The sequence below is a fragment of the Phyllostomus discolor genome, chromosome 1, assembly GCF_004126475.2.
Source record: "Phyllostomus discolor isolate MPI-MPIP mPhyDis1 chromosome 1, mPhyDis1.pri.v3, whole genome shotgun sequence".
NCBI classification, from domain to species: Eukaryota; Metazoa; Chordata; class Mammalia; order Chiroptera; family Phyllostomidae; genus Phyllostomus; species Phyllostomus discolor.
This window is the reverse complement of record NC_040903.2, coordinates 211,161,937-211,182,867: the sequence shown is the minus strand read 5'-3', so window position 1 is coordinate 211,182,867 and position 20,931 is coordinate 211,161,937. Positions and strand designations below refer to the sequence as shown.

General features: G+C 55.6%; 1 protein-coding gene across 2 annotated transcripts; it reads left to right on the top strand.

Annotated features, from left to right (window-relative positions):
- The first annotated feature begins 831 nt into the window (after positions 1–831).
- Positions 832–9,114, top strand: SERPINA11 (serpin family A member 11). 2 transcript variants are annotated; one of them, XM_028508042.2, is made up of 5 exons: positions 832–854; positions 2,511–3,135; positions 4,773–5,040; positions 7,903–8,050; positions 8,772–9,114. In XM_028508042.2, exons 2-5 carry the CDS (start codon positions 2,514–2,516, stop codon positions 8,973–8,975), a joined length of 1,242 nt encoding a protein of 413 aa, XP_028363843.1. In that variant the 5' UTR covers positions 832–854; positions 2,511–2,513; the 3' UTR covers positions 8,976–9,114. The 2 variants fall into 2 exon arrangements, with proteins under 2 accessions (XP_028363843.1, XP_035869527.1); XM_036013634.1 differs by lacking the exon at positions 832–854 and adding an exon at positions 873–956.
- The last annotated feature ends 11,817 nt before the right edge of the window (positions 9,115–20,931 follow it).

The following is a 20,931-nucleotide window of genomic DNA, read 5'->3' as shown; positions in this document are numbered from 1 at the left end:
ATCACTTAAGTCTGTTGGGCATTTCCAGAGCTTTCTCTCTGCCACTCAGCTCCAATCACATGCCCTTCTCCCATCCTCCCGCTGTGTGTTAGAGCATCTCTGGCTGCGGGCCAGCGCTACAACAGACCGCACACCCCCACCACAAAATAAACAATGAATGGGAGCATTACAGTCATTAACGGAGTCCTTCATTTCCCTCTGGGATCTTTCTGGAAGAGGAAGAAAGAAAGAAATGGGACAGAATTGCACCCAGCCTCAGGAGAGAGCGGGGAACATTGGCATTGCAAGCACTCCCTGTGCAGGGGGCCTCACACACTGCAAGGCTTGTAATGCAGCCCCCACCCCCCACCCCACCCCCCCACCCCCCGCCCAGGGTAGGCATTGTCATTTGCATTTTGAAATGGGGGCAGGCAGTTCACAGTGGCAGAGCCTTGCATCCTGCCCCAGCCCCCGCTCACAGGCCAGCCCTCCCCGGGAACGAGGCCCTGCAGCAAGCCTGGGAGCGCTCGGTGCGCAGTGGGTGGGAAACGGCGGTGAGCCCAGCGGCCCAAGCAGAGTAAGCCTGAAGGAGTTTTGCCATAGTCGTATGTCTCACGTTCCCCAGAGGCAGACCAGTTTTTAAACTGCCCCGCTTCTTCCCAATCCCCTCAGAAGAAAGTCCAAGGTGAACGGCAGGGTCGCCGAGCGAGCCCGCAGCGAGCTGTGGCGGAAGCCGGGGGATGTGGCCTCGGGAAACCACCTGCCGCACTTTGACCGGGGCTGGAGTTTCAACATAACCATAGCGAGGTTTCAGTGACCCCTCTGACAGCGGGGACTTGGAGCCCCGGGCACCACAAACCTCCTGCAGGGACACGGCCTCTCCCTCCCTTCCGTGGTGTTTGTGACGGTCCAGAGGCCACGGGTCTGGGCCGAGGGAGCTGATGAGGACACACACGTTATCAGGACAGGCGGACGCGGTGGGTGGTCAGCAGTGAACGGCCGCTGAGGGATGGGACAGAGGGGCTGTCAGGCCTGAGGGGAGCAGGGGACGATGCTCTCCTTGCTGGGGACATCACGGTGCGGGAGTGTGAGTGGTCGTGTGGCCATGTGTGCCCTCGGGGGGCGGCGTGGAGACCCCGAGAGGGGAAGGGGCACCAGAGAGGGGCGGAGAGAGCGGGGACAGGCCTTGTCTGCATGGCAGCTTCACCTGAGCAGAGCTGCATCCCAGCCCAAAGCAAGGGGTATCCTGCTGTGCACCCCTTGACCCCCTCAGGGCAGAGCGAAGGCTCTCCCGGCACATGCATGACTCAGAGCACAAGAGACACTGTTAGTTCGCTGGGGCTGCCGTTACAACATGCCACACACCGGGCGGCTTCCACAGCAGAAGTCTGTTATCTCCTAGTTCTGGGGGCAGGAAGTCCCAGGTCAAGGCATCAGCAGGGCTGTCCCTTCTGAGGGGGAGGGAGGACCCTCTCCAGGCCCCATTCGAGCTCCTGGAGGTTTGCTGGGATCTTTGGCTTCCATGGCTCATAGACATCTGCCTTCATGTCACGTGGCATCCTCCTGAGTGCGTGTCTGTCCTCGTGTCCCCCTTTTATAGGGACACCAGTCCTATTGGGTCAGGGCCCACCCTGCTCTAAAGGACCTCACCTTAACTAATTCCATCCGCAGTCACCCCATTTCCAAACGAGTTCGCACTCTGAGATAAACGGGACTGGGACTTCGGCACACGAACCTGGGCTGGGAGACGCGCAACTCGACCCATAACAGAGATCTTCCCCAACTCCCTGCTCCAACTACGATGCAGTTTAAACCCCCGCCTGTGACGAGAGGCGCGGGCGGTAACGAGTCCGATGGAGGCAGAGTTGACCTCTGGTCTCCACCCCTAGGCCCCACCCATCTCTGGCTGTGCCAACTCCCAGGAGTCACCCTCACCCACAGGGTCCCCAGGACTGACCATCAGGGCCACACCCTCCCCGGCTTCGGAAGACCCCAGTGCAGAGGTCAGGCCTCCCTCCTCAAGGGTCTGTCCCGGAGCCACACACGTCACCGTCTCCCCTCGGACCGGCGAGGTCGTAGTTCATGGCCACACCTGGGTACACGGGAGGCCCCGCCCCACTCGCCACCATGGGGCCCTGAACGCGTGCTCTGGAGTTTTTCACATTATCCTGATTCTTGAAACTTAGTGTGTGACTGACGGAATGGCTGGAAAGAAGACAGATAAAAGAAAGAAAGGAAGGGATGGCAGGAGCGAGGATGGATGCAGGGAAGCCAGCCCACAGAAGCTGTTTTCACAGCCCAGAGGCCTTTCGCAGCAGCATCTTACAGACCCAGCGATGCGTGGGCAGACACAGGGCCGCCTCTTGGCCTGAAGCCCTGGGGGATGAGTCCGAGCCCGGCCTGCTGGCCCCCACACACCCTCTGCAGGGCCCCTGGGGACCCGTGGGAGACAGTCTGCACGTGAGGCTTCTTATGGAAGCAGTGGGGAGCCACACGGTCATTTCCAGTGACATTCAATGTCTTGGTTTCAGAGGATGGGGCCAGCGTGGTTGTGGCTGCTGGGAGCAGGGGTCCTGGCCTCTGCCCAGGGAGACACGAGTCCGGGGCCGCCCCGAGCCCCCAGCGGCCCGCTCTCAGAGCCAGCGCCCGCCTACCACCGCGTCACACCCACCATCACCAGCTTCGCTTTGCGCTTGTACAGGCAGCTGGCGACAGCGGCCCCGGGAAACGTCGTCTTCTCCCCAGTGAGCGTCTCCACCGCCCTGGCCCTGCTCTCCCTTGGGGTCCCAGATGACGCTTCGGCTCAGATCCTGGAGGGCCTGGGCTTCAACCTCACAGAGACCCCGCAGGCCAGCGTCCACCAGGGCTTCCAGAGCCTCCTCCGCACCCTCGACCTGCCCAGCCCCAAGCTGGAGCTGAAAGTGGGCAGCTCCCTGTTCCTGGACAAGCGGCTGGAGCCTCGGCAGCACTTTTTGGACGACGTCCGGGAGCTGTATGGCGCCCTGGCCTTTTCCGCCAACTTCACCGACTCTGCCGCCACCGGGAGGCACGTCAGTGAGTACTTGAGGAAGCAAACCTACGGCCAGGTGGCGGGCGGCCTCCCGGAGCTCAACGAAGACACGCTCGTGGTCCTCCTGAACTACGTCTTCTTCAAAGGTGCGTGCGGCCCGGGCAGAGTCGCCACCGTCCCCGCCCTCGGCCTCAGCCCTGCCCCAGGAGGGCCTGGGTTCGGGTCTCTCGGCTGCTTCCTGGGGCAGTCACCCCTTTATAGTTAAACAGTGTCCTTACACATGGCCTTGTGATCGATCGACACTTGGTTTCAATACTTACTCTCGCTTCTGTGTTAATAGTTCAATTTTAGAAAAATACTTCCTTTTTAATTATTATCTATTTCAAACAGACAAATATGCAAATAATAATATAAAACCACCATACACAAATTCAATTTCTTTGTAACGCCCCCGGGCCCCCCTCCCTTCCTCCCACCCCTCCCCAGCGTCAGGCTCTGTCCGCGGGCCAGTGTGCCTCCTTCTCATCCAGAGACACGGACCCAGACTCGGGTGGGGTGGGGGTGGGCGGCTCCCCAAGGAGAAGGAGTCTGAGCTGGACCTGGGGGGTGAGGCAACGCAGCTGTGGGGGAGGCGGGGGGGGGGGGGGGAGGTGGTCAGGCGGGAACAACAGCAGGTGTCCAAGCCCAAACTGGAGAGACACCACCGCACTCTCAGGGGACAGAACAGGAGCGCCGGGAGCTGCAACCGTACGGTGCGCAGGAGCAGTGCGGAGAACCCGAGACCTTACCGATACGACCCCAGGATTACCGACCCCAGGGTTACCAAACAGCTGGAGGCAGGGCAGTAGCATCGTGACCTCTGCTTTCAGAAAGATCAGGCTGGCTACACTTGGAAGACAGAGGAAGGGTTGGAGAGCAGAGAAGGCTGGGCAGCCTCGGATAGAGTTGCGGCTCTGGAGACAGAATCGGCGGTGCTTGGTCATCGGCTGGGTGTGGGCAGGAGGCACAGGCTGAAACAGGCCCCTCCCCCATCACCAAGACCAAGTCGGGATGGGTTGTGGTTGGAGATTATAAGTAGAGGAAAGATACCACACCCATGGACCAGACCGTGCCCACCAAACCCTGCATTCCTAACTAGGCCTTAGTGGGCTTTTGCATTCTACATTACATTTTATTAACTAAAAATTTTTCAGTTTGAATATTGGGGAGTTGAGCGGTAGAGGGTGGCCCTCCAACTCTGCGTTGAAGGTCACTGCTGCGTAGAGGCAGCTGGGCGGAGATGGGCCCACTTGGTGTTTGCAGAGACCTGAGGGTGGGGCCCGAGTCAGGTCTCCACCCCCAATCCGCTCCCGCTCTGCCGCAGAAGGCTCTGCAAGAGGAGAGTGTTTCCAGAAATTCGCAGGGACTCCACTTCCCGTCTCTGACATGGAGAATGTGACGCTTGCTTACTATTAGTTTTGATGGAGATAGAAAGAGATAATGCCTCACACATAGAAGGTGCTAGTAGAATAGATGAAAATACCACCTTTTCACCTCTTGAAGGCTAAGGTGCTCTGAAATGGGATAAAATCACAGGCCATTAGAGCGAGGATTCTGGGGACTTGCTCCGGGGCTGAACCGAACCTACATCTGGCCTCCCAAGTCCATGTCTGTGCCACCTCTTGCCTCAGACTTACAGGCCCCAGAGGAAGTCACCAAGCAGTGTGTGTGGCTCGGAGCACATCTGCCCAGAGTCACTCTCTTGGACAGTGTCCTCACGGTTTTCTGGGTTTTGTGTCCTCAGCCAAGTGGAAGCATCCTTTCCATCGCTACCAGAAGCAAGACAGCTTCTTCATGAATGAGAGGACCCCTCTCCGCACCCCAATGATGCACCAGAAGGAGATGCACAGGTTCCTGTACGACCCGGAGATGGCCTGCACCGTCCTCCAGATAGAGTACAGCGGGAACGCGCTGGCCCTGCTGGTCCTCCCTGACCCGGGGAAGATGGAGCAGGTGGAGGCCGCGCTGCAGCCCAAGACCCTGAGAAAATGGGGCCAGCTGCTCCAGCCCAGGTGAGGGACAAGGCAGGAGGACTCTGGCCGGCCTCGTTCAAGAGCCCGAGCAGTTCTTAATCCAGTTGCAAGAGTCCGACCCCTCGGTTAGGCTGGCCAGCTGCGATCTCCGGCCACTTTTGTGCCTTTGGGCCTCAGCTTTCCTCCCTCCACTGTAAACAGAGGTCGTGATGACCATCACGTTGGGCCGTTCAGGGGACTGATTGAGTGAACGTACACGGAGCTCGGGCAGGGCTGCCTGGTGCGTGAGAAGGGCTCACCAGGCAGAAATCGCCAAGGCCCTCCCGGCATCTCTCTGCCCAGCCTCCTTTCCTCTGGCTTCTCCCCTTGTCCACACCATAGTTTACCACCGGAAGGCAGTTACGTGTGGCCAGAATATCAGGTCAAGGACAGTTATTAAGAACAATCATGATTCCCACCGACCAGTGTGTATTTCCTAAAAGCACATTTTTTCTTGTTTTAAGAATTTATTTATTTTATTTTTTAGAGAGGGGAAGGGAGCAAGAAAGAGTGGGAGAGAACCATCAATGTGTGGTTGCCTCTAGGGCGCCCCCTACCGGGGACCAGGCCTGCAACCCAGGCATGTGCCCTGACTGGGAATCAAACTGGTGACCCTCTGATTCACAGGCCGGCACTCAATCCACTGAGCCACATGAGCCAGGGCCAAAAGTGCATCTTTTTTCAATCAAAACATTTCTTAAAGCAATTAAACAAGAAGAGCACTGTGGACCCAAAGCTCCCGTCTGATGACATCACACTCCTAACCCTTCTCTCTCTCACCTGCGTTCAGTCTGTGGTTTTCTCTCAGTAGTTTTGGTCTGTTCCACTTTGCCTAGATCCCCCTTCGAAAGCCAGCTCCTTCTCGGGGTGTATCTTCCTTTATGGGGTACCCCGGGATGAATGAAATTGGGCCTTCAGTTCTAATGACCTCTTGCTGCACAACAAACCACCCCAGAACGGTATGGCTTGGCCAAAGCACCTGTTCTCTCTCGATTGTGTGAGCGGACCAGCCTAGCTGGGCAGTTCTGACGGGGCCAGGGGGGCGGGGGTTGCTGGGGGTGGTCTCCCCTGAGTCAGGGGATGGCTGGGCAGGGGCATGGAGACTCCCCCACTGGACGTCTGGTGCCTGGGCTGGTGGCAGTCACAGCTGAGGCCTGCACAGGCGTCTGTGTCCCCACGCAGCGTCTCCACGGAGCCCAGGGACTCAGCATCGCTCAGATAGTCACGCGGCAGCTCAGGGCTCCCAGGGCCGGCCCAGAGGACAGGAGGTGAAAACTGCTGCTCTCCCCTGGCCTCGGCTTGCAAACATCCCTTCGGCCACGCCCCTTCGGTCAGAGCGGCCACAGAGTCCACCCAGATGTGAGAGGAGGAGGTCAAACCCTTGAGGGTCATCTCTAACGTGTGCTTGTGTTAGCGCAGAGATTCAAGTGCTGTGCAAGAGACGCAGGCCAAGGGCGGAGGCCAGGACCTGAGGAAGTTTCCCTGTTGCCCGTGACTCTCCAGGGCTCTGGTCAGTTTCTGGTTCGAACCCTGCAGTCTCAGCCTCCCTTGGGGTGAGCCTGCCCCTCCCACCTCTCACGAGGAAGTATCACAGAACCTTCTAGACCAACACATTTCCCCCACGAAGGGTCTGTTCTGACCTCTTACTTTCAAGAATCGAAACCAACCCAAGGTATTTTTTAAACCTTAGATGTGTCTCGTGCCAGAATTTTAATATAATAGCAGCATTTTAATGGGATTTCAGACACGAAAAGCTCAGACCAGCAGGTCGCCCTCCCTCCGTTGGGCTGTGAAGAAGCTGGGCTAGCCTGGGGGGGATCCCACTTCCTGGTAACTGTTCACTCTCCGCTCACACTGGTGGGACGCCTCCTGTGTGCTGGGCTGCCCGCCCAGTACCCTTCTGCCAGGCTCTACTCAACAGCCCCTCAAGGGGGGGGGGGCCTGCCCTCCCAGGGCTGCCAGCGCCCCACCTCTGTTCCCTCCTTTCCACGGTTCAACCCCCACTTTAAACGGCCCCCGCTGCACTTGGGCATCTGGGCCCTCGTACCGCCCCCAGGGGTGAAGCTGAGAATGATTCCCTAACCTGAATGAGGGCCTCTAGGCTGAACTCCTCAGAGGCAGAAGTTTCCCAGCTGGTTGTTAACTAGCCGAGCTTGCACATGCCCTGGTAACTGTCAAACAATACGTTAAAAGAACAATCCCTACAAGAAAAGGATGGATTTGCTCTGTGTCAGAAGAAACTTGGGAACTGAACCCAGGAAATGGGGGCTCTGATGGTCAGGGCACGCCGGGAAGAGGGGGGAGTCATGCCAGCGATTCGTGCCCCGCCTCCCATCAGCTCCCCGACCGAGGCTTGGACGGGTACGAGACGAGGGTGGCTCGTATGAGGGGTTTCTGGTAGGTGGGCTTAGGACAGAGCCCGTAGCAAGGCCAGTGGAACCTGCTGAGGAGTCTGGCATGGAGGTAGGGAAACAGTAGCAATGTTTACCCCACGCAGTGCTACGTGGACTCAGTCAGGGGTGCTCTGCAAAGTCCCTAGCCCAGGGCTGGGCATCCTGACGGCCCTCCCTCGATGTGCCCAAGATGAGGACAGAATGGCCGGCCAGGGGTCTTCTCAGTTCCAGACACCAGAGACTGGAAGGGGTCTCCGAAGGGGTCACAAGACGTCTGTCAAGTCTGGAGACAAGGGGTTTCGGAATGTCTGGGCTGTGGAAGGTTCTGGCAGAGCAGGTAGTGTCATGTGAAGACTGGTTCCCCTCACTCTGGGAAACCCTTCTTCCCGCAAAGCTCAGGCCACCAGCGCCGATGGCAGGAGCGCAGGTAATGAGACAGCGGCCCCTCTCTGTCTGACTCTCCCTCCAGCCTGCTGGACTTGCACCTGCCAAGGTTCTCCATCTCCGGAACGTATAACCTGGAAGAAATCCTCTCCCACATTGGTCTCGCCGACATATTCAAGCTAGAAGCCGACTTATCGGGAGTCGCTGGCCGGCCCAACGTAACCATCTCCAGGGTAAGCCGGTGAGCGGGGGGCGAGACTGGGAGCTGTCCTTTCTCCTTAGACATGAAGCATATGCTTCACAGTCCAGTCCCCCTCTCTCTGTCCTGTTCTGGTTCTGCAGTGCCACAGTCATTAAGGCTCCTCGTCCTGGGCAGCTCCCTTCTCCCCTGTCTCTGTATTCTTCAGAGCGAGCACAGAGTCCCAAAGAGAGCAGGCGCCTATCTGGGGTCGCCCACAAAGCCGTGCATCCCCAGGTGTGGGCCTAGCTTTGTTTTTATTCCTTGCACGTCTTCCTGGGACAGGCAGTGAACCTCCACCCGCCTGGGTGGTGGCTACAGAGATCAGAGGGCACCACAGACAGCCCGTCCCCTGAGCTCATTGTAAAGGTCGCCGGAGGCCGACCAGGTGTTCCAGGGAGAAGACTGAGGCTGAGAGGGAGCGAGCGAGCGCAGCTCGCAGTGGAAAGTGGCATCAGGCCTGTGCCACATGCACCCGGGGGCTTGAGAAACGTCCCTAGAGGTTGCTGCTGGGTTTCTGCAGCCTGATGCGAGCTCAGTAGCCCTGGGCCTCACTGCAGCTCACCGGTCCCCCACCCCATTCCCGTCAGGGAGCAAACGCACCCTCAGGGTGAGCCCCCAGCCGGGACAGAGGAGGAAGGACGGGGAGAGGAGCAAGATAACACAACAGAGGCTAGAGTGTCCTGAGCGGTCTCTGCCCTCTCTTCTCCTTCTAGGTGTCACACAAAGCCACCATGGGCATGAGTGAGCGGGGAACCAAGGCAGGGGCTGCCTCAGGCCTCCTGTCCCAGCCGCAGGCCCTGAACTCGACGGCCGCCCCACAGGTGCATTTCAACCGGCCGTTCCTGGTGCTGCTGTGGGAGGCGGCCACCCACAGCCTGCTCTTCCTGGGGAAAGTCGCCAACCCGGCTGCAGGGTGACACGTGGGAGGCCCGGGGCTGTCTTTCCCTCCCCTGCCAAACAAACAGGAAGGCCAGCACCAGCCCGCACTGCGGGCTGATGTGAGGACCAGCTCACCGGGGCCACGATCCTAATAAAGGTGACCCTGTGTTCTGTGAACACTCGGGGGTGATGCTTACAAGGAGGGGGACTCCCTTCTACCCACTCATTGTACGGTCTCCTCGAATCTGGCCGGCTGGGTCAGAGAGTTGGAAATGAGAAGAGCCTCATGGTGCTGCCTCTGGGAGATGGTCCCTACCCCTGTCACCACGGTGGGTCTCTCCAGGGTGTCCCCTGGGTAAGGGTGCCAGGGGAAGACGCAGAGGACATCAGGAGAAAGGAGGGAGCCTCTCCCTTCACAGTGGCCAGTGTCGGCTATACAGCAAAGTGAGGTCATCCTGAAACACCACTGCCTGATGCCAGGGGCTCGATGGCCTGAGAGGAGAGGGGGCCAGGAAGGCGCTCTGGACCCTGCTCCATGAAGAGAAGGGTGCAAGGATGGGCCGATGCACGGTGGGCCGACCCCACATGGGAAACCGCATGCCCAAGGCCAACCCCAAGACGGAAGGAAGTGGGGAGGTCAACGCAGCCAGGCGGCCATGCGTGTGGGCCAAACGCGTGGTTGGTGGGATGGCCTGGGGGCGGAATCTGATCGCAGTGGAGCCTACTTCCCAGGTCACAGCCCCACGCCCACACGCGTGCCCTGCAGTCTTGCGGAGGCACCTGCCTGACGCTGGTGGGGAAACAAAGGGATGTCAGCTTAGCCACGTGTGCCCTATTCCACGCATGTGACAATACCTGTCCCCACGGTACAGTCGGTGCCAGGAGCTAGAGGGTGGCCGTAGGTGGTGCGTGTCTAGGAAGCAGTCATATCCCAAAAACGTCAGCGGTAGAACGTCCCCTCCCCCAACGCCCACTCCAAGCAGGTGAGGCCTGCGTTGGGTCTTGAAAACCAGGTAGGGCTCACGTGAGGGGAAAGAGGTTAAGACGGTCTGGGGAGGGTGGGGAAGATGCGCTGTGGGCAAGGCCCCCGGGGGAAGAAAGAGGAAGCTGTGCTCTGATAAAGCAGGCGAAGACCAGTTTGGCCACAAGAGCAAGTTCACGCAGGGTCGCAGCAGAAGGCCATGCTGGAGAGGCACTCGGGGTAAAAGGCTGGAGGGTGTGCACGCCAGGGTAGAGGCGGTGACCTTTGTCCCGTAGACAGTGGGGATGATCTGCAGGCTCATGGACAGATGGGGATGGGGACGAAGAGGTGACTGGCAGAACCACCCGATGGCTGGACGTGGATAGGACCGAGGGGGGTGAAGCCAGGGTGAGGGGCCGGCAGGGACGGACCACACTTCGAGGTCCACCCTGAGCACATGCCCCGTTCCAGACCTTCCCACAGCCCCCCTCCACCAGGCCACCCGCGCACACGAGCCCATACCCCAGCCAGCCCCCCTTGACCCCCTACAATGCCCCCTCACTGCTCTGCCTGATTATGGGGTCTGTGGACACCACATTTCTTATTTGAATGAGTACGTACATTAAAGTGTGTAGACAGACATTACATGGGGCATGAGTACTCCCTGTTCCACACGGATTTGTTGAACACCTACTAAGTGCTGGGTGCTGTTTTAGGCCGAGGCAGCAGAGCAGTGAACACAACAGATAAGAAGCTCCACCCTCATGTGGCTCTCATTCTAGTGGGAAAAACAGGCAGCAAATGGCACGAGTAAGTGCAGGACTGCTCGGGGGCAGTGGGTCGAGCTCTCCGGACAAGAACACACCCACTGAAAGTCCCTGCGATGCACTGGAAGGGGCGGCCGGACCCGCTGTGGAGACCAACGGAGCCCTTGGCGGTGAGGCCGGATTTAAGATGGAGAGTACAATGTGCCCCTTCGCATTCCCCATCATCTCTTCTGTCCCCTCAAGGTGGCCGGTGGTCTGGAGATATTACCTCCCTATCTGCTCCGGCCCAGGCACGGTGACCAGAGGCCCACGGGGCAACCCTGCAGCCTCTCTCTCTGCCTCCAGCCTCTGCTCGCAGGAGGGCGCTGTGCTGTGCACACCGTGCGCTTACCAGGGACCGCGCACCGTCACGGGCGCTGACGGACTGATCGACAAACTTAGCCAAAAACCGTGAGAAATGCTTTCTGCTGTGTGTCCATCTTACAGGTAGGAAGTCTAAAGCAGAGCCTGGATTTGAACCCAGGGAGTTGGGCTCCATAACCCCTGTGCTTAGCCCCCGTGCCACACCTCCTCCTTGGAGAACAGCCGAGAAGCCGTCTGTCCCCACCCTCCCGGGTGCTGCTCTGCAAGCACTGACTCTCAGTAGGAGGGAGGGGCAAGGAGGGAGGGAACCCCACGCAGGCGCATTCGGGGAAGACTCCACAGGAATGAATGACCCAGAGGCATGGGCGACAATGGGTGATGTAAGAAGCACCCTATGAGGGCAGAGACACGACCACTCGCCTACTTACAGACATCGCCTGAGGCAGCGACTGGCACAGAATGAGCGGCAAGACCCTGTCACAATGAGCTTGACGCTGTGCCGGGTGAGGCGAAGCAGAATTGGCCAGCCACAGCGTGCCTGTTGGAGATGCCGATTATTTTAAGCTGATGATTTTTACCTTTTTATTTTTTAAAGCCTTTCCTTTGTTTAAAGATTATTTATTTGTTTATTTAGAGAGAGGGGAAGGGAGGGAGAAAGAGAGGGAGAGAAACATCGATCAGTTGCCTCTAGCACCCGCAACCAGGGACCAGGCCCGCCACCCAGGCTTGTGCCCGGACCGGGAATCAAACCAGTGACCTTTCGGTCCACAAGACGACATCCAGCCCACTGAGCCACACAAGTTAGGGCAAGCTGGTTATTGATAAGAAACAAAAGACTCAGAAACAAACTCTGGCCCTCCCCCTTGCCAGCTTGAAGGAACTCAGATGGGAAAATGTCAGCATGATAAAGGCAGAGAAGACAAAGCCTGTTTGTTCGTGAGACTCCCTTTGTCTCAGGTGGACCAGCAACAGTTCGCCTACTTGTCTGCTTTCTGCTCTCGTCTGCCTGCGAAGTACCTGCTTTCCCTTGACGCCCCAGCCCCTGCCTCCCTCTCCTCGGTCCACAACAGTGCAGACGCTCCCGTGCCTGGGTTGTCCCGAGCCCACATTCTTACGGAACCCCCATATGTACATAAATTTGGTTATTTATTTTTTAAGTATATTTTATTGATTATGCTATTACAGTTGTCCCATTTTTTCTCCTCTTTATTCTCCTCCACCACCCTGTACCCTCCCTCTGAACAGCATCCCCCCCACCGGCCCCCCACTTAGTTCATGTCCATGGGTCGTACCTGTAAGTTCTTTGGCTTCTCCATTTCCTACACTATTCTTAACCTCCCCCTGTCTATTTTGCTCCTACCATGTATGCTTTTTAATCCCTGTACCTTTTTCCCTATTCTCCCCCCTCCCCGCTGATAACCCTCCATGTGATGTCCATTTCTGTGGTTCTCTTCCTGTTCTAGTTGTTTGCTTAGTTTGCCCTTTTTGTTTTTTTTAGGTTCAGTTGTTGATAGTTATAAGTTTGTGGTCATTTTCCTGTTTGTATTTTTTATCTTCTTTTTCTTAGATAAGCCACTTTTGTCACAGGTGGGCACAGGTAACCAGGTTCTTAGTGATCGGGACAAAGAATTGAACCGAACACCCAGAGTTCATAGAAGAGAACATGGGAGCAGGCCAACTCCAAGCAGAGATTGACCTCATGGGCTGGAGGGACTTTATGCTTATAGAGCGGATCCTTCCTGGCTAGTTTTGGTGGGCTTTTACTGAGCGTGTACAAGTAGTTGCATTACTTTAAAGCTACTGCGCATGTGGTTTCCCATGATCCTCCCCGACTGGCCACCAGGGAAGAGAGTCCCAAAATGCTACGGAATTAATCCCCGTTTCTCCTGGGGTCCCCCTGTACTAGGTTCACCTTTCTCTAAGCCAGAGAATTATAGCTCTCCATGCTAGAGATTGGTGAAAAAGAAAAGAGTTATTTATTCAAGTTATACAAACTAAAAGTAATGACTTAATGTCTTTGTTAAAATCCCAAAGTCCCTTGAAACACCCACAAACACACACAGTCCTTCCTTCCCCCCTTTGCCCAGTCTGGGGTACCGTATCTCAGGAGAAGAAATAGAAGTCCGTGGCTTAGGCAGCTCCTGGTTTTTCCTAGTAATCTGTGCTCAGCTGGCAGTCCTTCCTTAGTTCCCAGTACCACTGGTTGTGTTGCCAGGATCGCCAGCTAAAGCCACGTGATGATTCTTCCCACGGCTGCGGGGGGCGGGGGGGGGGGGGGGGGTGGAATCCCTCTTTCTGGGAGAGCGACGGCGGCAGCGGCGGCAGCAGCAGCACCGAGAGGGCTAGCGCGGAGCTCATTGTGTCCTGGCCAGAGCAGGTGGCTGCAAGGTTAGCTGAGCCCCAGAGAGGTGAGAGCGCGGGCGCAGCTTGTGGAGGCCTGGCGGTGGCTGCGGCGGCCGGGCAGTGACCCGGTGCTCCCGAGTCACTTACTGGTGGCCCCTTCTTGTGGCCACAGCTGCAGAGCTGGCTGGGGCTCGGAGCCGGGTGGTAGAGGAGCTGCAGGCGGCTGCATCCCGGACGGTGTCTGCACGGCTGCGGGAGTCCCCACTCTGCTGAAGCCTCATGGTATTCTCTTCAATGGCCGCCAAGTCTGGGTTTTTAAATCCCGCGCCAATCTTCTTCTGCAGCCCCATTTCCAACTCCTCCCACACTCGGCCTCACGTGCCAGAACTCTCAAAGCCTTCCAGCTTTACTGGACTGCCATTGTGGGTCTGGGCAGGTGTGGCCCCATGTTATGGAACCAATCATTTCCAAGTTCTCACGCAGGTACAGGTGCAGTAACCAGGGGGAGTTGCCTCCCAGGCTCTGTAACTAGGGAAAGTTACTTCCATTTCCCTGGCTTAGAGCTTGGCCAGAGCTATTTAACATATCCATGCAACCAGCCAAAGGCCATAGATATGTTAAAAGACCACGCCAGAGAGTAGCTGCAAGGCTGTTGCTATGGGAAACAGCTCTAAATGGCCCTGCTCCATTTGTCCCTTCCCTGGGGTGGGGGGTGAGGACATTCTATATATTTTTCTAATATTTCCTGGACACCTTGAGTTCTGAACCCCATTCTAAATCTCTATTTGGGGACCCTTTGGCTGCACCCTCCTACACTTTAACATTTCATATGATAAGGGAAGGACTTGGTGATGATGAACTCCTTGAAGCTGACCTTATCTGGGAAGCACTTTTTCTGCCTTTTCATTCTAAATGAAAGCTTTGCTGGATAGAACAATCTTGGATGTAGGTTCTTGCCCTTCACGGCTTTGAATACTTCTTTCCAGCCCCTTCTTGCTTTCTTTTGAGAAATCAGCTGACAGTCTTATGGGCACTCCTTTCTAGGTAACTGTCCTCCTTGTCTCTTACTGCTTTTAAGATTCTCTCCTTATCTTTAATTTTGAAGAATGTAATGATGGTGGGTCTTGGTGTGTTCTTCTTTTGGATCCAAATTCTTTGGGGCTCTCTGGGCTTCCTGGACTTCCTGGAAGTCTATTTCCTTCACCAGATTGGGGAAGTTTTCCTTCATTATTCTTTCAAATAAAATTTCCATTTCTTGCTCTTCCTCTTCTCCTTCCGGCACCCCTATGATTCAGATGTTGGAATGTTTAAAGTTGTCCCAGAGGTTCCTAAGCCTTTCCTCATTTTTTTGAATTCTTGTTTCTTCATTCTGTTCTGGTTGAATGTTTATTTCTTCCTTCTGTTCCAAATCGTTGATTTGAGTCCCAGTTTCCTTCCCTTCACTGTTGGTTCCCTATATGTTTTCTTTATTTCACTTTGCATAACCTTCATTTCTTCCTCTGTTTTGCACCTGTACTCAATCATTTCTGTGAACATCCTGATTACCAATGTTTGAACTCTGCATCTGATAGGCAGAACCTTAGGTATTTGCCATGGTGGGGCAACCCATGTCACTGCATTGTGGTGCCTAATGTGGGGGACAGGTCAGAGAGGGACAATGCCACTTGCTGGGCTCTCGGCCAGCTTTCAGTCACTTCCTCTGCTACCCAAAAGCAAACTGAGTCCTTCCAGTGCTGATTCTCAGGTGGTGGGTTTGTGTACATTTTAGGACCCCATGTGCCCCTACAGTAAACTCTCCTGTGAGGCTGAGAGTTTCTCCTACCACCTCAACCCCTACAGGTTTTTACAGTCAGAGTTTTTTGAGGCTTTAATTCCCTACACTGGAACTCTGGGTTTGGGATCTGTCTCACTCTCCAGTTGTTCCTCCCAGCTTATCTGCACCCAAATGTGGGACTTCCTGGTTTGCCAGGCGCCACCTCACCCACCCAGTCTGTCACCTTGCCTTGTGTCCTCTCTGCCCCGGCTGCCTGTTTCTGCCGCTCCTCCCAGTCTGGGCAAATGTTTCTTCTTTAACTCCTTGGTTGTTGGACTTCCATGCCATTCGATTTTCTGGCAGTTCTGGTTGTTGTTTGTTTTTTATATTTGTTGCCCTTCTGTGCTTGTGCAAGGAAGCAAAACATATCCACCTACACCTCCATCTTGGCCAGAAGTCCAAATTTGGTTATTTTCCTCCTGTTCATTTGCCTCACATCAATTTGATTATTAGACCAGCCAGAAGAACTTAAAAGGGTAGATGAAAATTCTTTTTTTTCCTCCACCACAGGGAAAAGTTATGTCACATGGTGGACTTTTGAGGCAAGACTGAGAGGGGGCAGAAAAGCAGCTAGTGACAGACACGTTGTGCAGGTGCACAAAGTGTGTGTGATGGTTTAGTTGGGGGGGGACCCTAATCTACACCAGGCTCTGCACCTGGCACAGTTTCTCTCCCATCCTCCCTCCCCTCTCCTCGGGGGAACAGTCAAGGCAGAATTCAGACTCCAGTGAACTCTGACCAGCTCCCACTGGCTGGGGAACCTTGGACACATTGCTTGATCCCTTTGTGCCTCAGTTTTCTTCTGCAAATGAAAAGTATACAATGCATTTTGAAGAATAGTTGTGAAGGTTAAATGAGGTCATGAGTGTGACACATTAAGTGCCTGATATGCGGTCCCTGCTCAACGATCACTTTTTCCTTCCTGCCCATCAGCATGGCTGCCCCAGCCATCATGGCTGCCCTTTATTCCTGCAGAGCAGAGCTCAGCTCTGGGGAGTGTCCAAATCCCAAGTGGCCACTGGTGCGGGGGTCAACTGTGACCCCTCCCAGTGAAACCATGTATGGAGCGCTTCTTCAAAACCCAAAGGTGAGGATAGAGAATCTTCAGGCACCTTGCCCGGGCATGAAAGCCTTTATCTGGAGGGCAAGACCATTCTTGTCGCAGGGACACTGACTGTGACACTGTGGCACCAAGAGGAAGGCTGTGGCCCAGGATGGGCTGAAACCGCGGAGGCACATGGGTAGCAGCCTGGGCCTTCTCTGCACAAAAGCATCATTGTTAGCGACCCACATCGCACTGCTTCTTCTCCCCACCCCCCCTCCTCCGGCTATCACTGACAACTGTCTGTGACTTAAGTAGGATTCTTCCCAACTAGACTCCAGATATATTTAAAGTGCACACAGACCTTTTAACCTAGAAGAACTTGACCTTGTTCACAGTAAATCAACAGCAACCTAAAATCTACTGTACATCTTTAAAGATCGTGTGGTGCTCCCTCCAGTGGGTCTCGAACCATCTCTGCGATGCCATGATGTCCCTCACACGCTTCTTTTGTCCCCGGAGGGCAGGTAACTTGGGCTTTGAATGTTGGGACTAAGCCCCTGGCCAGGTACAACCCTCCATGAACACCCAGGACCCTGTGGCCAAAATGTCACTGGGGCCCCTGGGGTCTGCCACCCACCCTCAAGGCTCCACGTGCCCCCCAGAGCCCGTGAAAGCTGTCGTGGAACTTCTGCTCCCTGCACTCTGGCCGGGAACCGCGCTGCGGGCTCTAGTGTCGTCCACGTAGCAGTGGGTCTGTGTCTAGACCCTCTGTTGGCTGCCCCACTGAACCATTTGTCTTTTCCTGTGTCGACACCACCCCCTCTTGATTAATGTAGCTTCATAATCAGTCTTGACATTAAGTCAAATCCTCCAGCTTTATTTTTCAGGGGTCTTTGTTTGCTGGTTTGGTTTTGTTTGTGTTTTGTGTTTGTTTCGTATGCAGGCCACACCCATTAGCTCAGGCTAAAGCAGCGGCTGCCTCTTCTTCCCTGTTCCTTTGGCATCCGCCTTCCCACCTCCCCCTACCCCAGACCCTCCCACACTCACAGAAGCCCCAGCTCCGGGGTTAGATTTCTAAAAGCCCTAAAAACACTCTAATACAAAAAAGACTTGCAATGTCTCTGTTTTCACAATCAAGAAAACAGAGGGATTCATCTGAAAACATCTTTTTTTGCCCTCTATTCATGAAGGATGCTTTTTCATCAGGTAGAATTTGGGCTGACAGACGTTTACTCTCGGTGCTATGCAGATGTCTTTCCATTATAATTTGATTTTCACAGTTTGGGTTGAAGAGTTGTCTACGCTTCTGAATATTATACTTTGAAAGTAATGAATTTTTCCCCTCTAGGTGCTTAAATTTTTTCTCTTTGTTTTTGTCTTTCAATCATTTTTAAATGATGTTCCTAGTGCAGTTTTTCAGGTGTTAATTCTTAGGGTTCATATAACTTCTTGAATATGTGATTTGATGTCTGTTTTGAAAATTTCTTAGACATGAACCCCTTAAAAATTGCTTCCATTCCAATTCTCTCTTCTTTTTCTGGAACCACAGTTACACACACATTAGGTGTTTCCCTCGAGTTCTGTACCTTATGTTCTTTTTAAAAAAGATTGTATTTGTTGTTAGAGAGAGGAAAAGGGAGGGAGAGAAACACTGATGTGAGAGAGAGAAACACCAGTCAGTTGCCTCACACATACGCCCCGACCAGGAACCGAACCAGCAGCCCAGGCAGGTGCGGGCTCCAGTGCCTTCGACCGTCGACACTGTGGATTTTACCCAGCATTTATCTTTCTCTTGAGGAAGAGTTAGCCTGACACGGGCCTCTCTGTCACAGGCCAGAAGCCGACAGATTCTTATAAGGAGAACCCCAACCATGATGCCCTTGTCAGCGATGACAACCCCACAGGTCGGTCCATTTTACATGTCAACTTGACGAGGTGCCCAGCTGTCTGGTGCGCACACAGTTTTCTGAGTGTCTGTGGGAGGGTGTTCTGGATGACAGCAACACTTAGGCCAGTAGACGGAGTACAGCGGGTGGCCCTCCGTGGCCCTGGGTGGGCCTCCGGCCTCCTCCAGTCCAGGCGAGGGCCTGACAGGAACAAAAGGCTGACCCTCCCGAGGGAGAGCGGATGCTCTCACCTGACGGGCTTCAAACTGGACGTCAGCTCGGCGTAGTCGGACTCGCCAGCCTCCATAATTACTGGAGCCAAGTCCATAGGATAGACGAGATATGGACATATTATGTCCACACGTGGACATGGACATGGACAGGGACGGGCGCACAGACGTAGGTATGGCTATGGCTATGGTATGGACGTAGACACGATCTCCCAGTGGTTGGGCTCCCCTGCTGCGCCCCACACTCATCTGCACGTCCCCGTGACAGCTCCACTGCTCAAGACGCCCCCGGGTAGTAAGGAGTGTTGTTATCCCTTCCCCGGATCTCTCGGTGCTGCAGAACAGGGTTTCATTTTGGTTTGCTCACTGACGTATTATATTAGAAAGCAGCGCGCTAAGACTGTAATAGGACAAGGACCTGGCAACACCCACGAGTTTCCTGACGACGACGGCTGAACACGGCGCAAAGGCGAACGGAGAGCCACGCTCATTCTGTGCTGCTGCCTACGGCCGCCAGCCAGCATCAGCACAGAGCCTGGCCCGCAGGCTGGGCCCACCGACGTACGCCTCAGCCCCAAGGGGCCTGTTTTGCCCAAACCAAACTCCGGGATATTGCCATTGAGATTTTTTAAGGCAGAAAGCCCATGGCAGGCGAGGGGATGAGGGGCCGTGGGGCTGCGGGCACCCAGAGAGCAGACTGAAAAGGAATGTGTTTGCCCCGTGCCCCACGCCTGGCTGCCCACGTAAGACAGAAAGCCCCCCACCCCCCGAAGTGGGAGGAAAGGAGGACCACACCTGACGGAAGGGCCCTGGCATGCACGGACTCACCCCTGAGGGTCTGGGGGGCCAAGGCCTCCCCCGGGTGGAGCAGAACGGGAGATGAGAGCTTAGTCCCTGGCCCCCATGGTGACCCACGGGCTCTGCACCCACGGGCACGGTCTCCAAGTCCAGGTCTCTCTCAGTTCAGCTGGAGGGCCACCAGCTCACAATACCTGCAAAGCGTCCAGGCCACTAAATGTTCACATAATACCAGGGGAGCCTGGGCAGAGAAGCCCATTAGCTTGAGCACAAATAGAGGGAAAATGAATGGGGCTAGCCTGGATCATATGAGGCTATGGAGATGCCTTGATCAAATGTGTGTTTGAGGGGGAAACGTTTGCCAGAGTAACTGGGATCCCTCGGATAATGAGGACTCGAAGTTTACGTCTTATCACCCACCATGTACACAGAGAGAAGCACAGAGAGGAAAAGATGTTTAATCCACACCCACAGCCCCAAGGCTGGTGCTGCCCCCTGCCGGTGCAAGAGGGTCACTGATCCATCGGGAAGCAGATCCCTGAGACCTCTTCCCCCCAGAGGCTGCGCTGAGGAGGTGTTGGGGGAGGGGCGGGCTGCCAGAGGAAGCACAAGATGCCCACTCGCACCTGAATTTTCAACAAAACACCCTTTCAGTGTAAGGACAGCCCATGCAATGTTTGGCTAAAAATTTTGTTGTTGTTGTTTATGTAATATTTGAATTAACAGGGTGCCCTGTGTTTTTCTACATCCGGTCACCCAGGGAGGAGTGTATCTGAGTGACACTTGGAGAAGTTAGAAGAGGAAAGCCCGTCCAGCCGCAGGGCAGGCCATGCTGGGATCGGGGGGAGGGCGCAGCGAGCTGTTGAAAGAGGACCAAGAGGAAGTGCTGTGAACTCGGGGGCCAGTTTAGCACCCCCGCACCCGCTGCGTGAGCAGATCCGAGCCAGCCTGCCGAAGGGTGGCCCAGGCGGCCCCTCACCTGGTGGACCACCAGCCTCTCGAAACACTGCTAGTGAGGTCACCCCAGGCCACGGCACAGCCTGCGGTCAGGGAACTGGCCCCTCTTGGTCTAATCCGGTATTTGTCAAGGTCGTGGGGTCACAAGAATGTCTTTCTCCCATGACACCGCCTCACATCCCATAGATTTAGTGTTCTGTGCCACCCACTTAACTAGGAACAGCGCACAGTGGTCTGTATCACGTTATCCGGTGTCCTTTCTTTTTTCCCCCCCATTTTTAAAGAAGTACCGAGGCCGAAAGAGGTAGTTGTCCCGCCCAAGGTCAGGCAGTGCCGCAGGAGCAAACCGGGACAGAGACCCGAGCGCCCTTCCAGCACAGACTGCCAGAGCACACTTTCCCGCACGCTACGTCCAGGGAAAAACCAACAACGAGAACAGCAGCCACAGCGGCCGAGGCTGAAGTGGAAGGCGTTGGTGCGAGATGTTAGGGGGTTGAGAGGCAAGCGCGAGAGAAGCCCTCCGGTGCCAAAGAGACGTAAGCCAGCGTGAGCGAGCCGCCTCCTGGAGTAGAGCTGCTCTTCTCTGCTCCTGGACCCCTGGCTCACACGCCTGGGCAGTAACTCTGCCCCTAAAGACAGAGGCTGGGCGACGGGGGCGGGGCCGCTCCTGAGCCAGAGCAGGTTGGATGAATGGGCCAATGGGCTGGGGGTGTCTTGGGGCATTCATGATGGACCAGAGCCCTTGGAGCCACAGGCCTCCCCCATAAGTGACCTCGGCCTCCGCCACTGGGCCTGACTGTCCGTGCCTGCAGCCTCCCCGTGCGGGAGGAA

Excerpts from the sequence above, each read along its gene's own strand:
- SERPINA11 (XM_036013634.1), top strand. The coding sequence starts at position 921 with ATGAGGACACACACGTTATCAGGACAGGCGGACGCG. Across the intron at positions 3,136-4,772 it reads GAACTACGTCTTCTTCAAAG|CCAAGTGGAAGCATCCTTTC; the intron begins GTGCGTGCGGCC and ends TTGTGTCCTCAG. Across the intron at positions 8,051-8,771 it reads CCAACGTAACCATCTCCAGG|GTGTCACACAAAGCCACCAT; the intron begins GTAAGCCGGTGA and ends TTCTCCTTCTAG.